The 17,407-nt window shown below is 44.1% G+C and overlaps 1 protein-coding gene across 1 annotated transcript; it reads right to left on the minus strand.

Moving 5' to 3' along the window:
* Positions 1-258: 258 nt before the first annotated feature.
* myt1a (myelin transcription factor 1a) lies at positions 259-15,210 on the minus strand. The gene is made up of 21 exons (XM_041062220.1): positions 15,156-15,210; positions 14,369-14,411; positions 14,204-14,272; positions 12,632-12,894; positions 10,826-11,956; positions 9,430-9,549; positions 8,983-9,073; positions 8,504-8,617; positions 8,204-8,421; positions 7,533-7,735; positions 7,230-7,445; positions 6,966-7,114; positions 6,630-6,692; positions 4,927-4,995; positions 3,988-4,050; positions 3,804-3,887; positions 3,139-3,360; positions 1,836-1,927; positions 1,622-1,725; positions 1,216-1,359; positions 259-402 (listed from the first exon to the last, which is right to left on the minus strand). The coding sequence occupies exons 1-21, from the start codon at positions 15,208-15,210 to the stop codon at positions 259-261; spliced, it is 3,657 nt and encodes a 1,218-aa protein (XP_040918154.1).
* Between the last annotated feature and the right edge of the window lie 2,197 nt (positions 15,211-17,407).

Below are 17,407 nucleotides of genomic sequence, written 5' to 3' on the forward strand. Positions count from 1 at the left end.
CACACACACTTCACATCCTCGCTCTTAGTCTGCTCACACTCGTACCATCGCAAAGCAACATGCAAACAGGAAACAAATGCAAAGAACAGATGACAAATTTCCAAATGAGAAGAATTAATATTACATACAGTATCTAAAGGGTATGGAAAGAAAGAGCGGTGTTGTCACGGTGATGGCCCACTCCCACCCTCCCCCCATCCATCCGTGCTCTCCCTCTCCGTCCGTCCGTCCGTCCTCTCTCCCTCCCTCCCATCCTTATCACACCTCGATGCCCTTCACAGCCTGATTGATGGACTCGAGCAGAGCCCGGTTCTCAGGGTTCTGGTAGCAGTCTTTGTTGGTAAACATGTGGGTCAGGGTTTCCACGTAGCTGTCGAAGTTCTGCTCTGACAGCGGCTCCTGCTACAACAACACACACACAGACTTGTTTCACTATCCCCTTGGGGTACACTTGTCGAAATATTAACTATCACGGCTTAATGTCTTAACCTTATTTTAGTGAATGTGTAGCAGTTACACTTATGTCTTATGGTACAGAGTAAATTCCAAGTGAAGACAGGTCAGTCTCAGGTCAGGTTTTTGGGAACAACAGACAGCAGTAACATCAGCTGCCACTGCCCAGCATCAGCATCAGACAGTTAATGTTAGACTCTGCTGACTGTTAGACAGCTTAAAGTCACCTTCCACTCAGGACAAGCCTCAGTGTTTTTACATTCAAAGTCAAAGCAGAGTCCTTTTTCTGAGTCCCTTCTGGGACACTAATGAGGTCAGTCAAAGAGAAACTGGCACAAATTAAAGGTACCACTCATGGCTCTGTGTCTTTATGTGGGCGGGCACGATTAACACCCTAGTCCTGTTACAGGTTTCACTCTGTACTACAGACTGTCAGTAACAGTAAACATGGATGCGCCAGAGAAAAAGAGAATAAGCTTCATCCTCATGAACACTAACAAGTCATCCTGGCCTGCATCAGTCATCTTGTATCCAGTCCACTGTCCGTAATTTCTTCTTCTGGTGTTTTAGCTCTCAGGACAGACAGAATGTGATCTGATTGATTCTATTCAGATTAAATGATTATCCATCTTATTAGACCACTTGAGATACTCCAGGGCTGTAAACTGCGGGATGAGAGGGAAATGGTTCCTCTGTGTGTGTGTGTGTGTGTGTGTGTGTGTGTGTGTGTGTGTGTGTGTGCGTGCGTGCGTGCGTGCTCACCATGGTGGGCAGGCGGATATTGGCCAGGCTGCGGATCAGGGCCTGACTCAGTCCAGATAGTTCCAGGAACAAGGCCTCGTTCCTTTCCTCAATCTGCTTATTCTCCTCCTCCATGCTCTTCAGGTTCTTCTCCATTGAAGAGATCTGAAGCAGAAACAGACACAGAACAACACTTCAGACCCTCTTCAGACTTCTTGTCAGATGGACATCTTAACGGCAGCTGTCCATAGGGGAAATGATTTTTGGGGTGTAGTGGATTTTTTTTATTTTAGTTCCACTGTGGGGACACAGTGTATTTTAGTTCCACTGTGGGAACACACTGGAACTAAAATACAGTGCTGACTCACTACACTGTATCCAGCTTTACTGATAAATCCATGAAGCTGGTCTCTGCAGTCGAGCTCACCTGAGTGTGCAGGTTCATCATGTCGCTCTCCATCTCGGAGTTGGACTCGTTCAGCTCGTTGATCTCCTTGTTGAGCTGCTTGATGTCCTCATCGTTGTCCAAAACTGAGAAAAAACACAGCTGCATTTAGTAACAACAACTTTCTAACCGCACTAATACAGTGGGAGGCATGTGGGACAGACTGTTAGGCAGAGGGGAAGGCGTTGTCTCTTACCATCACTGGCTCTGAACTTTGCAGTGATATACTCGTCTCCAGGGAACTTGGCTTTCTTCTTGTTGGCCGACGCTCTGGGACAACCTGACAGACTGAGAGGAGCAGCTGATCAAGATCAAGATCAAGAGCTCTTACATCCATTCTTCTTTCTATGTGGATCAGGCTAATGAGGAATAGAACCCTTCACACGACACAGTTAGATTTCAGCTATGCTTATCTACAGAGATAGAAAATCATGGACACAGCAATTTTGTCCTGATGTACAAAGATGTGGAGGACAAACAGGGACTGAGTCTTTTATTTTATTTATCAAGAAACGAAGGATTGGTGATTATGCATGGACTGAATTAACCCAGCTGAGGGACCCCAGACTGTACATGAGCTCCAGACCCCTTTGAACCCTCACTGGGAACCAGTTACCTCGCAGTAACTGTTTCCAGGTTTGCAATGTGTGAAATGAATTTGTGGTAATGTGATCAAACACAAAGTTACTTTGAAATGTCCAACATGTAAACGCAACATCAACAGCAACAGTGAAAAGTCTTGAAACTATGTTTGGCACGAGGCTTCTCTGCAGCACAGGTCCTTAAGATTACCTAACAATTGCCACATTAAGACCCTCATCATTTTTTGGCTCTGTGATTAAGTGGTTCCTATTTCCTAACTGATCTGCATTTAGGTCGCAACCCTGGTGCCCGGAATACCCAGCAAACCCTTTTGTGCTGCCAGACTGGTCTCATTCAAAATGAATGGGAGGACTGTTTAAGCCCTGTTTTTCCTCACAGTGCTTCTACTGTCTTAGAGAGGCCATTAAAGCATCTCACATATGTTGAACTTCAAGGTCCAGGGCCCCTGGGGCCCCTCAACATCTGGATTCCCAGATCAGTTGCCCACTTTTCCAATCTGGGCTTGCAGCTGGTTGAACTTGTGGTTAGGTAGTTTCACCAATTAACTGGTAACAAAGCATGAATCAGTGTTGTTGCTGGGCGTCTTCCCAGGCAAGCTGTTAAATGAGACCTGGACCTACTTTGATTTGTGGTCATGTAACTCCAGCTTTGTATCAGGTTATGTTCTACTAAAGCACAAATGCCACAGTAAAGTCTATCAGGGCCTCAAGACAAACTTGGGTAGGGTGGGTGGGATTATGTGTGGGTGCCCACTGGTTCATTTTTCGGGTGTGCCTCCTTTGTAATCTACCTGAAAATGCCTTTTAGTGAATTTTGATCAGTGTCCTCTGAGATGAAACTGTGAGCTGAGTTTGAGATAACACCGCTCTCTGTCTGCACTCATATGTTCTGGATACCTGCGGTGTGTCAGGAAACTGCCGTTAGCGTGGCCAGAGCCATCGCAGCCGGGCGTTGGGCAGGTCGGGCCTTCAGTCTTGAAGGCCTTCCAGGAGAAGGGGGTGCCGTTGAGGAGACCTTCCTTCTGGCGGCGCGCTGCCAGTGGACAGCCGTAGGCACTGCGGTGAGTGGCGTACTTCCCGCTGATGTGGCCCAGACTGTCACAGCCAGGAACAGGACACCTGGAGACAGGCAGAAGACACTGGTTCAACTCTCACTTTCTCTTGGAGAGCAGCGGTGGAGCAGCAGCGAACAAAGGATGGACACATGAATCCAAATCTGCTCTTTTAGGTTTAGAATTATAGAGATGATCACACATGGCCCTAATCCTCTTCTGCAGCTATTAACCTTCAATTAGATCTTTTAGTTAATTAAAAATAAGCCTGTTTTACTCACTCATTTACTGACTGACTCTTTGTTTTTCAGTTTAGTAGTTGGTCTATTTTCCATTTTCCATATCCATATACTATATGAAATTTACAGCCTGAATACAAATTCACAGAGCACGCCCATGTCTGTGTTTTAGATTCTTTTATCTTTGGACCCATATTTCTAAGATGTAAGGTTACACTAGAGGAAGGGATCTTTGATGTATATTTAGTGTCTTTTAGCTACTGTTGATCACCTCAGCAGCTCAGAGTCTTCCTTGTCATCCTTGGTGGGGGTTGATTTGACCCCGCTCTTCTTGGCTCTGGGGCATCCAGACAGACTGGAAGAGAGGAAGAGAGAGAGAGAGGCTGAATCACAGCATCTGTCAGAGTACAGAGTGACCGATGGTGCACCAGGCAGAATGGGAGAGGAGCTCCTACCTTCTGTGTGAAGCATAGTTTCCGGTGATGTGGCCTGATCCATCACAACCTGGAGTTGGACACCTGAGGCACACACACAGACGCCCTCTCATGTTACAGGCTGGCATTAACAGCAGAGTGCAGGCAGAAACAAATCTTTCCTCACTTAACACTGTATATGCTGAACGTGTAAGATGCCACGTCCAGCTTGTGGCATGCATCTCTGCCGCCGCCACCGCCACCGCTGCCATACTGCAGCAGGGTTCTGACCACTTCGAGCAGAAGAAGTTCTGCCTTTGGATGTTCTAACGACAGAAATGCCAAAGCCAAAGTAACAGGACGTAACCTTTCATAGGTTAGAAAAGTTATTTTACAATATTTTACTATCACAAATGTGTTGAATTTTATTTATCATAAGAACTAATGGACCAAAACATGACCGTCCTGATCCATCGAATATTAGACACATATAAGAGCAAAATATGAAAAATATATCAATATATTGTATAATTTTAGATATCTATTAAATACAGAAACTGAATAATTAGAATAATCTTTTAATTTCACTGCTTGTAATTACATCTTGTTGTGAATTAACTATTTTTTCCCCCAGAATTTTAAAGAAAATTGTATCATGGCAACCATTTTATGATGCAGAAGCAAAAAAAAGAACATACTATACTACTAATATCCTAATTTTATTTTAGTTGTCACATGAAAGAAATATCACTGTTACTATCTAAAAAGCATTTTTGTATGTTTAATGATACTAAGCATCCTGTATATAATTAGATGTCTGGTGTTTGTAACAAATCAAACTGCTGGAAAACGGGTTGGAAACCCAGCGAGTTACACCTGGTGTATATCAGTGTTTAAAGGAGAGCAGGGACAGAGCTGTAGCTGCAGACAGAGTGCTCAGTGAACATGTTGGAGGTGGGAGACAGGAGAAAGCACACATACTTTAGTTCAGCTGTGTGGGCAGCCATGAGGGTCCGAAGTGATTTATCAGCAAGAGGACAGCCTGACAGACTGGAAGATACATTAGAGAGAGAGCGTCAGAAAACCAGACTGTGAACAGGATGTCTGAGTATGAGTGAAGGAAAGAGAACCAGGATCCTGAACTGGACTACAGAGCCAGGACAGGACTGGGCAGGGACACACACACACACACACACACACACACACACACACACAGGTAGGACAGGATTTATTTGATTATCCGATCTTTACAGAAGTGTAATAGTGGAAGAATGAATGTGTGTATGTGTGTGTGGTGTCATCTCAGTCATTTAAACAGACTAATATCAGGTGGAAATGAAGAGTTGGTCTGACAGGCCTCTACAGCTCTAATGACAGATGGGAAATCCTCAGCATGTGTCTCAGTCATGACAAGCCATTCACTGACAGAGGCATCTCATGCTCCTTCTCCCTCCTTCTCCATGGTGGAGAAACTCTGAGAGAAACAGAGAAGGTACAGGAGCCCTGTCGTCAGAACTGAGGAGGCCATCTGTGTGAAGGGGAAACATCCGCAGCTACTCTGACCAGTGAAAACCAGTCACATCAATGAAGCCAAATATATTCTGATTTTAGTGAATGTCTTCCACTATAAGAAATGAAACCTTTGCGTGTAGAAGATCTTGGAAAGCGTAGTGCTCCTTGTGTAGTGCTTAAACTGGCATGAATCGTGTGCAGCATTATATTAAAAACGCATCTCTGATGCCCACAAGCCACAGCTCAGGCCATGTTTAGACAGAGCTCTTATCCACCAGCTTTCCAGCTTCCGACATACTCTACCTAACACAGCTGGGAAACACTTGCTTCAGATCACAGCCCACCAGTTACTGTGTGAATATTATGAATATGTGGTTTATAAAGGAAATATTTACTGTGTATTGGTAAAGAGAAGATGAGGAAGGAAAGAGCAAGGAAACAAGGAGGTAACAAGTCAGAGTTTAGGTGGGAACCTAAAATTAAATAGCACCTTCTGTCCAGTACCTATTCAATCATTACAGAGTATTGCAGGTTACTAGCAGATTAAGCCTGTGGCACTTATAGACTTATAAACTATAAATTATGTCATAGTTATAACTATGAAGGAACCCGCTTTTACTGATAAGCAGTATGCAGAAAATAATTATCCAGTAACTTATGGGCTGTCATCTAAAATATTACAGACAATGGACTAATTTGGATCCAATATTCACAGTAACTATACTGAAATAACTGTTGTACCTGCATTCACCAGAAAGTTGGGACACTAAATGACAGGAAGTGAACAGAAACCTAATGTGAAATGGTAAATAGACTGTACTGATATAGCACTTTAGGACCACTGAAAGCACTTCATGCTACAAGTCACATTCACCCATTCATTCACACAGTGCTTTTACTACTCACTCACACACTGATAACAGATTGGGGGCTATTTGGGTTTCAGTATGTTGCCCAGGGACACTTTGGCATGTGTTCTGGAGGAGCCAGGGATTACTGGACGACCTGCTCTACCTCCTGAGTCACAGCCACCAGGTGTCGGGATCAGTGTTAGGAGCAGAGTCAGAATGAAATCATTCTTCAAACTGCAGTCGCACCAGAGATTAGTAAAGCAAAAAAAAAAAAAAAAAAAAACTTAGCTCATCATTTCCACCTCAGAGTGCTGGTCTTACCTTCGATGTGATGCGTAGTTGCCAGTAATGTGTCCACTGCCATCACAGCCTGGGGTGGGACATCTAGACATCCAAGACACACACTCACAGATCAACCCACTGCCTCTGGAGATGGTGCTTACACTGACGTGTCAGGAAAAAAATGCTATTGTATTGTCTTAGACTTCTTTTTCAAGCTCTTAAGTTTTGAATTGGATTTGTTCCAGTGTGTCAGAGTGGTGATTCTGAACCGAATGCTGTGCTCAGGTCATGTGACATGGATGGCAGAGCTGGGAAAGATTCCTATGTTTTATGAAAATAGTCGTGAACGGAGGTATGGTAAAAGTCGTGACTTACACAAGAATGTCTTTTTTGCTGTCTTTGGGCTGAAACTTGACCTTGAAGCTGCTGGTGGTGACCTCACCGGGGTACTTCCTGTCCTCCAGGTTCTCCTGGTCCTCTTCCTCACCATCAGATGAGGTGTACGAGGGAGCCGTATACTCCACCTGAAGAGAGGTAACCCACACAAAGTCACCCACAGGTGAGCGACACCACGTATGACTCTGGTACAGCATTCTCATTCACTCTACAGGGTGCATAGGTACAGGGTGTGCACAGTACCTCTTCGTGGTCTTCCTCTTTGACTCCACTTGGTTTGGTGAAGTCCAGCGGCCCCTCCCATTCTGGCTGAGTGTGGCCCTGAGGCAAGGTGACTCTGATGTGTTGAGAGGATGAAGATGAGGAGGATGAAGGTTCTGGAGACTGCATGCCCTCCCTCTTGGTCTTCTTCATGCTGAGGTCCAAAGTGCCGTTTTCATCCACTTCAATGTCTGACTCCTAGAAGAGTTCAGATCCATTAGTGCGCCGTTCAGCTGGTCTAAACAAGTCCCAAGAACAACCTGTCTGAACGAAAGCTCGGCGTACCTTGGTGCAGGGCTCCCTGGGCTTCGTGCTGAGAGTCTCGGGTCTCTCCCAGCAGCGGGTGGACAGGTTGAGGATGGCTGTTGCCGCCATGTGGGCTGCCTCTGCATCTTGGCTATAGTCATAACCACTGGAGGACGAGGTGCTCTTAGAAAATCCTCCAGACACACTGTGACTGGGGGAGGAGGCCTTAGGGAATGATTTAGCTGTGTGGGAGAGGAGCAGAATGAATTTACCAGAACAAGAACAAGAGAGCAGACTACTGAGGAGCCTAACACCATGTGTGTGCAATGCTAAATGTAAAGCTAAATGTAGTTAGCCTAGCTGCTGCTGGTAGTTACAGTAGCATGACTAGACTGAATGAACTAAGTTGTTCTCTGGAATTATAGTGGTGTGCGAATACAAATGAATACAACATAGCATGAAATGTATTGTTGACATTCTGAAATCTATTTGAGGTTCAGTGTTGTTTACACACGAACAGACAGGAGACAAACCTACAGGAGATCCACTGAGAACATCGTCTCTTTGTTTCAGGTCAATCTTTTTTTGTTGAAAAGCTAACAAATCCAGTGCGATTCAAAATCTATGGGCTTGTTTTTGCATTTTAACACATGAAATATCCAAATCAAATGGAGAAGTGGAGCATTGAGGTGAACGTGTGCAGGTCTTACATTTGAAGGCTTTGGGTGATGTTTCAGCAGTGCTAGGTGTCTTTGGAACGAGCATACGTTTTCCAAACACCTGGACATCAAAGCTTGCATAGTCAAAAGACACCTTGGAGTACTTCTCCAGCTCCTTAGCCAGGTTAGCTCGAGGCGTGGTGGTCACCGTGTTGGGCCGGTAGCTGCCGTACTGAGGGATCTCCAGCTGTTTCACAAAACACATGGGCCTGGAGGAAAAAGTCCTTCAGTTAGGTTTTTATCCACGCAGTGACATGGACTGAAAATAAAATCATGAAAATCATGTCTCACCTGAGCACTCTGTCTGAGTTGGAAGAGGGTTCACTGGCTGAGGCCTGTAAATGGACCTGCTTGTCCTGGTTCTTGTTCAGTTTAGCTGCTGCTGCGATGGGGCAGCCGGACAGACTGACAGGGGGGAGACATTTAAAGGAATTAAACTTTCACAAACAGGTCAAACTTTAAAACCCAGGCAGGATGTTTGAATTATTGATAAGCCCTCTAAAGACAGTGTGAGTATGTGTTAGTAGTATTAGATGAGACTGATTCTTCTCAGGGTTTCATTCAATATTTATCATTTCCACGGTCCAGTTATTGCTGAATTTGACTCCAAAGGCCAATTCCATATTTAGACCACTGACACTATGATATCAGGATTTCTGAAATCTGAAAAATCCTCATAATAATCTCAAAACTCAAAAAAAAAATGTATAAAAAATAAATCTGTAATTAGGACGTGTGTGTGTGTGTGTGTCCACGGGTGTTTTATTAACCTGCGGTGTGTGTTGCGGTTACTGTTGACATGACCTTGGCCTGTGCAGCCAGGGGTCGGACACTTCAAGACGTTCTCATGCATGGCCAGGACTACAGACACACAGCAGACATAAACTCAGGTCAGCTCTGTTTAGTTTGCTGTAGATGGTCTCACATCACCAGCAGTAGTAAAAAGATTAGCTGTGCAACACACACAATGACTGAAAAAGCAGTAATGGCAATAAAAGTAGTAGTATTAGTACTTTTTTCTTAGTAATAGTAGTAATAATAGTTACTCTCAAAGCCCCTAAGCTGTTAAATGTCTGAATAAAAATGGTCTATGTTAAACTAGAGCAGTCTTTAGCTGATTAACATCATCTGCTTTAACTAGGACAGAGACAGAAGATGCGTCAGTGTCAGATCTGTCTACCGCTGGTCTACACGGTGTAATATCAACGTGCACTCACTCTCTGGAGGGATTCGGTCTTTGTGAGGACATCCAGACAGACTGCGATGGTGAGGGTACAGCCCGGTCACGTGACCTGTCCCATCACACCCTGGGGTAGGACACTTCACTTCCTTTTTCTCTGAATAGAGACGCGAGAGGCGATAATGAATTAAAGCACATCAGTCATTAGTAGTAATATTTTTCATGGTTAAAGGTGACTAATTGGCTGTGATGTTTAATGAGTTTGAAGCATTATTAATGGACTTCTGAATACATTTTCATTAGCGCTGAGGGATTTGCCAAACATTTTCACTCTTCTCTGTTAATGATGTCATCTAATGCAGCCTTGCAACACAAGACAGTTATCACATAAACAATAAAACAACAGATAACAAAAACTGAATTTGATACAGGACGTATTCTCAGGACACTGAGTCCTGTATCGTCTTGTTTCACTGGCTACTTTTTATTTTTGTCATAAAGAGAACAGAAGTCAGTGGCTAGCTGCAGTCAAGCATCCATGTTTTTACTCATCTGTTTCATAGTGTGCACTGCAGAGGGAGCAGCCACTTTCATTATGCAAAACAGTGTCCTGAGACCTGCACTCATTAAAGATGGCAGCAGACGGAGGTTATGCTAGTCATACAGATGCAGGAAGTGATGGATGTGACGGTATTTTAGCTTTCCTGTGACGAGACCAAGACTGTCTGTGAGTTATCTGCAGGATGATAATGTTCTAAACAGCTCAACCAACATGACATGAGCGCTCACCTCCACCCACTGCCATAAAGACACTGAAAAAAAACCTGCCATGGGACCAGAACGCTACTGAAATCAGTTTCTTGGAGCCAAATCCCCATCAAGAAATCCCTTATAACACAAGTGTTCTGCGTAAACTGTTGTCATTAAACTTGGTCTAACTGTACGGTGATTGAATTGAAGGCACACCGTATTGTGTATTAAATGAGAGGAGCGTCCTTTTGTAAATCCTCCTTTGGACAAACAGCTTTTTCTGTTTCCGGGGGGGGGGGGGGTCAACACATGGACGTCTTTACCAACACAACCCATAATGCATCATGAGATCATTTCACCCTCAAACTGACACAGTGTTTAAAGGCAGATCAGTTATGTGGTCATGAATGATCTGGTGCTTCTCATCTTATGGTATATTATTGTATCATTGTTTTTTTGGTCTGCTTTGTTTGTGGCAAAGAAATACTTCTACCTCTAAGGCCTCATATATCCACTGAACCATTTAGATAGTGAGGCATGCTGGGAAACAGTGTTTACAGGCGAACAGTACGAGTCCTATTTTTCTGGGTGCCAGGTAAAGTCTTATTGGTCTTAAGAGTTGTATCAAAATAGAATCAGTTGTGAGCGGTTGTTGTGTCTGGTTGTGGTAACAGTGAGTGTACCTTTGCTGTAGTGAGCAGTGCGGCGGGCCAGATTGGCAGGCTCAGAGCCCTTGCTGGAGGTGCTGTATGGTTGATATTCTGGGGAGCTCCGGGCCTCGTTACCCCCCTTCACCTCTTCTGCTTTCAGGGCGATGGCCTGCTCTAGCAGCCCCAGGTTCCCTCGAGTCATGTCCCAGTTCTCGGAGTCGTCCGTGATTCCTGAGCCTTCTGAAGCACGGTCCTGCTCTTCTCCCTCTTCCTCCTCCTCCTCCTCCTCCTCCTCTTCCTCCTCCTCCTCATCCTCCTCCTCCACCTCCTCCTCCTCATCCTCCTCGTCATCCTCCTCAGAGTGGACTTCTATGACCACTGTAGTCGGAGAGGCTTTGCTGGAGTCTGGGTCTTCCTCTTCCTCCTCTACCACCTCGCCTGCTTCCTTCCCGTGCCGCTCGTCCTCCTCTTCCTCTCTGTCCTCCTCCTGCTCTTCATCCTCCTCCCCTTCCTCAGTCATGGGGGTGCAGACCTTCTCTTCCCTGAGTGACACCTCGGCTTCAGATCCCTGAGTGTGTGGACTCAAAGTGTAGGGAGTGTCAGCCTCGTGGTGGACCTCCCTTTCTTCTCCCTCGTCTTCTTCCTCCCCTTCTTCCTCTTCCTCTCCTTCCTCCTCCTCTTCCTCCTCCTCCTCCTCTTGTTCCTCCCTCTTATTCTGCTCCGCTGTTGATTCTTTGACCTGATGGGTGTAGTCGCCACTGGAGTATTGGTGATCAGAGTTTTCCTGGCTTATCATCTGTCTTTCTACCTCCCTCTCCTCTGCAATATTCTCTTGCCTCTCTTGTTGTTCTCGCTGCTCTTCCTTTTGTCCTTGTTCTTCTGCTGCTGCTTCCTCGTCCTCCTCTTCTTTTGTCTGTGTAAGCTCAGTAACCCCCATCCCTTCTTCAGGTTGGTCTGATGCCTGGTCCTTAGTCAGCAGTTGACCTTCCTCTTTCTCCTTTGTCTCTGTTTCCTCCTGCTGATGATCATCAGTGAGTGTTACCGGCTTCACTTCCTCACTAGTTTTCTCACTGTCAGTTGTATTCCCAGCCTCTGACAAGACACTTTGATTCTTGTCGTCCTCAGGCGGACGACAAACCGCTGTCTCTGCCGTCTCTGTGTCCTCTTTTGTCACCAGTGAGCAGTCTGCGGTGGATTCAAAGTACAAATGAAAGTCATAATCACAAATGGCTTATCTTTGTCATTTCCATATGGTAACATGCATTGTGACTGTGTCTCATTTAGCCTTAACGAAGGGGAGTAAGCTAGTTCAGGCAGCTAACTCAAATCAACTGCTTACACTCACTCTAGGTCAGAGACCAGACGCCAAATACCACAGCTCTACATATTTTTATATTCACTTTATAATCCATCCCATGTTGGGTTGGCTGACGTGACTCAAGATTGCCATTAACACTGTGAGTTATATGAAGTTGGACAGACATGTGAAAGGCATAAGCATACTTGTTTATACTCCACATATTATTCATACTTGCTTACCTGCAAAACTCAGTGTCATCTGTGCGGTTAAGTGCTAACTGGCTAACAACAGCGTGCTCACATGATAAACTATAATACCTACCCTATAGTGGTAACCAAGATAAACATAACCTGCTTTACATGAGCATGTTAACATTGTCACTTCTGCTACATAAATGTATTTGATTTTTTTTTCTGACATTTCTATAATCTTATCTTTTTAGTGAATGATTCGATTGATTCAGTTCTCAGATTATCTACCAGTACATTTAAATGAAACAACGTCAAGTACTGTACTGTAATGACAATATTTCACGGTACTGTTTCTGGTTTGGTTTTGCTCACTTTGTATTGACTCTGGCCTGGTTTTTGTTTTGTTCTTTCTTTTCTCTTTGAGGTCTTCCTCCTCCTCCTCTTCCTCTTCCTTCTGCTCCTCCTCCTCTTCTGCTGCATCACTGTCTGCGGTGAAGCCATCGTCGGCTGCCTGTTTGGCCGGCTGGTTCCTTCTCTTGGGAGCGGACTGGCTCTCCTCAGCCTCAGCCTCCTCGAGTTTCCTTTTCTTCACAATCGGGCATCCCAGAACACTAAGGAGAGCAGGACGGCTATGTAAGTGAATGCTAACATCCAACATACTAACACAAAACAGCACAACTGTTTGTTTGTTTTGCAGTTTTACATTGTGAGATGTAACAAATGCAGCTTCTGGAGGAATTCTGGATCATTCTTCCTCACAGAGCTGCTTCAGGTCAGCCATGTTCTTAGCATGTCTGCTGTGAACAGGTGCTGTGAACATGCTTCATCCAGCATCTCTGCTGGATTAAGGTCTGGGCTCAGACCACTGTCCTGCTGCATCACCCAACTTCTGCTGAGCTTCAGCTGGTGGTCAGCCACCCTCTCATCATCCCGCAAGATACCTGGATAAGCTTGGACCATGAACCATTATTGGTGTATGGTAGACTTATAGATGCTAACCAGCTCCACTGATGGCTTTAAGCCTTTAGCTGGCTTTTGTTGGACATTGCTGAGGCTTCTGTACTGTACCTTTGACATCATCTTAGCTGGATGCCCACTTCTAGGAGAGTAGCCACAGAACTGAACCATGTCCATTTAGAGACAGACCTATTTTTCTGACTATGGACTGATGAATATCTAAAGTCTTTTTGTCTTACATCAATGAAAAAAGAGTGACAAGAAAAACATACAAAACCCTGAATTAATCAAAGACACAGTGGGATTATGGTGTAACTGTAGGCAGTGTGTAATTATTAATACATGATCTCTCCTGTTTGGCGACAGGGATTTAACTAGTTACCTAGTCTTAACTAGTTAACTAGTCTTTTATATATGTTTGAATTAATGTGCAAGTATATCTCTGCACCATTGCTGCTCCCTTTCTGTCATTAAAGCCCATGTGAGATATTGCATTTACAGACATTCTGATTGTTGACTCAGTTTGCAAACTGTAAATAATAAATAATGTGACATAATATGGAAAATTATAATGCTAGTACATCTGCATATTGGCTACATGCTTGATCTGGCATCTTGATATAACGTCATTACACTATACGCCCAAATGTATGTGGACACATCAGTCCACATACTGTGGTGCTTTATAGTGTGTACAACATGCAGCAGCCTCCATCCTTAGGGGAAGCTCAATGTCCCACCATACAATGGTATTTTTTACAGTAGAGTGCTAGAGACCCTTTCAACTATCATATATGGTTTTCTGTAAAATGATTACACATTAGGAAACATACAACAGTCGTCTGAATTTGCATGTTTGTTCAACTGCCTTTTCTCTGGCTGAGTATTGGTGACACAGCATGAAGCTAACTAGCTAGCTAAGCTGTTGTGCAGAAAATGTTTGATGAAATATATGAATCCTACCTTCTATGTCGCGAGTATCTTCCGCTGACGTGGCCTTTGCCGTCACATCCAGGGGTGGGACAGCTGCTACTGACATGCAGCGAGACAAACACACACTTCATACACGCAAGACAGGCTTTATACGTACTGACAGTCTTCTGTTGAAGCATAAGATTAATTACTTACCTCAACTCCTGCTTCATCTCTTGTCCCACAACTTCTGATTGCACTGAGAGTCAAGCAGAAGGATAGTCATTAGATGCAAAAATAAAAGTTAAATGAGAAGTGTAAGTGTAATAAGTGCAATAATGCTTTTATTTTGTGGGAAAGATTATTTACTCATTGAACATTTAGATTTAGATCAATATACATTCAATTCCCCATAATGACAGAGGGTTAACAAATTTTAATTTTTGCTAGTTTATAAAAAATGAGAAACTGAAACATCACATTGACCTAAGTATTCAGACTCTTTATTCAGTACATAGATGAAGCACCTTTGTGTGTGTGGGGGGTGCATTAGGACCACACGACAAACCACTGAACAACTGGTTTGGACCCCAGACTTGACAGAAGTGGTTGCAACACTTGCTGATTTCGACTGTCACAGTAAAGGGTCTGGATACTTGTGATGTTTCAGATTTTCCTTTTCAACAAATTTGCTATAATTTGTGAAATTCTGTTATCGCTCTGTCATCAGTACCACTCATTATCACTGGCTGGGGGATGGAGTATAGAATGATGAGGGGAAAAAAATTAATTTAAACAATTTTAGCAAAAAAGCTGCAACAAAAGAAAATGTGAAAAAAAGTGAAGGGGTCTTGTATAGTTTTAATTTGAAACTTGGGGCCAGGTAGTATTCTATAACTAGTTGGTTTTGAAATCCTTGACAAGATATCATGTGCAGGCTCACAGCTCATTTTTCCAATCTGTGTGTGTGTGTGTGTGTGTGTGTCTGTCTGTCTGTACTGACCCCGGATGCCTTTGGAGCGGGTTCGTGTTCGTGCCTCTGTAACGTCTTGGCTCATCTGGGTATCAGAGGGACATGAGCAAGATTCATAAGTGATGAGGCACAGCACTGCTGATAGATATACAGATATATACACTGCTGCCCATAAAGTTGGAATAAAATAGATTTTACCTGATTGTGACAATGTGATTTATTCTTGATAGATAAAGTGTATATCTTCTCAAAACGTTACTGATCCGTCTCTTCCAGTGTGATTACTGATGTGTATAAATAGGAATAAAAAGAGGGATGTGTCTGAAAACAAAATAATTCCAATTTTATGGGCAACAGTGTATGTAGACAGTCAGGCAGGCAAAAAGATAGAATACTTTGATGCTGAGGCTTGTCCTTTTCTGGTTGATTGGTTCTTCCCCGGTCCACTGCTGGCTCAGTATCTGACCTTTGAACTCATTTTCTGTTGGATGAAACACAAACACATTTCTTCACATAGTTAATTAAAAAAAAAAAATCCACTGATATCATACACAATAGTTTACTTTTTATGGCTACAGTCTGTAAGAACAGCTGTGGAGAACACTGAACGAGTCTTGAGAAAATATGATCATTTCATAGTGCAGTTATCAGGGTTACACCAACAGGGGCTTGCAGACTATGTATTGTAACAGGCGCATGTATGACATGAAAGATTTTGGTACATTTGCCAGACAGGGAGAGTCTAAGGAAAAGATACTATTGGTTGCATTGTGGGAAACGTAGGATTGTGCATTTTTGGGGTTTCACTCATACTAGGGACTATAAATATATATAACTGTACAGTACTATAGTACCATAGTCTTAATGTAACATTATCTGACTATAGCATAACATATAATTTAATGTTACATGAAAAAAAAAAACCTCCACAATCATATTTTATTCAAATTAAAAATAATTACAAAAAACATACATACGTTAGAGAGATATTATCTTAATTTATTCCATTTGGAGTCTCTGAGCACAGAGACACCTCCAAATGGACTGAGCTGACAGCAGTCAGCTGTGGACATGGCAGTTTGGGAATTTTCGAACAGGGTCACAGACGAGAGACGAGGTTTAAATTGACTTTGTGGCTGCTGGGAGGCCATGGTATCGATAAGACTCAGAACGGCCTCGGTTTAAATGTGTATTAACCGCTACTACATTTCACTATGCGGAACATTTTACACACAAAAAAAATAAAAATAAATAATAATAATAATAATAATAATAATAATAATAAAATAGAACGCAAGTGTCAGGTACAGGGTAACAGGCTTCTTGCTGACAGCAGTGATGTAGGCCGAGCTGCTAATGAGGAACAGGCCTGTCTCCTGTCCTAACCTGGCACACTGACAAAACACAAAACCTTACAAACAGCCGCCGTAAACGGCCATCAGCGGTTTCTGTTTTTTTTTTTTTTTTTCCATTAAACTGCCTGTACCGACACCGGGCCGCCATCGTGGAGGCCGGAAATAACGACCCACAATAATAATCGGGTTAAAAGCCCGACCGTCTGCACGTTCGGAGCGAGCTTCAATTATTCTCCACCAAAGGACAAACGCCAGAAAACACACTGACATCCGCGATGGGCTATCTTTAATGTCGCTTCATCACGTCCCCACCTCCTCCCCCCCCACCCTTGTTCAGTGTGAAACCCACCGTGAGGCCCGCGGCCAGGGCCCAAGAAAATACCGACAAGTAATTCCGCTTCACGCTCTTTGTCACGGAGACATAAAGCCTTACCTTACGCTGAGACTACTGCCCTCCCCTCCCCCTCCGCTCCGACATCACCGGGCTGGCGGACAGACGGTCGCTGGAACACCACGGTGGCTACAACGACGATACAGCACCAGCTTACAGCAGAAGGGAGCGAGTCGGTGACACGGCAGCTTCCTACTGAGCCCAGCGCCCCTTGAGCTGTTCAGCACCCCGGACAGGGCCAGCCGAATCTTTCAGCACCATGGACAGAAGCCCCACTGCACTGCCTCCTGCAGGAGCACAGGAGAGCTGCAACCGGCCTCGGCCTAATCATGGAGGCCGGTCCGTGGACTGCTGGACCGGTCGTCAAACCAGCTGGAGGACGCGGTGTGGAGGAAGAGGACCTCACCCAACTCTCTCCTTAAGTAAAACACATAGTTACTTAAAACCAGCTGAGTGGGCCACAGTTGCAGCAATAGGCTACTCGTTTATTACTACTAGTTGTAGTAGTATTAATTAACTTTACTGTATAGTACTGT

Source organism: Toxotes jaculatrix, chromosome 2, assembly GCF_017976425.1.
Source record: "Toxotes jaculatrix isolate fToxJac2 chromosome 2, fToxJac2.pri, whole genome shotgun sequence".
In the NCBI taxonomy this organism is placed as follows: Eukaryota; Metazoa; Chordata; class Actinopteri; family Toxotidae; genus Toxotes; species Toxotes jaculatrix.

Coding starts and splice junctions, on each gene's coding strand:
- myt1a (XM_041062220.1), bottom strand. CDS start 15,210: ATGAGCCAAGACGTTACAGAGGCACGAACACGAACCCGCTCCAAAGGC. Junction 14,412..15,155: donor CCGCTCCAAAGGCATCCGGG/GTCAGTACAGAC, acceptor CTTGACTCTCAG/TGCAATCAGAAGTTGTGGGA. Junction 6,693..6,965: donor AGCAAAAAAGACATTCTTGT/GTAAGTCACGAC, acceptor TTGGATGTCTAG/ATGTCCCACCCCAGGCTGTG.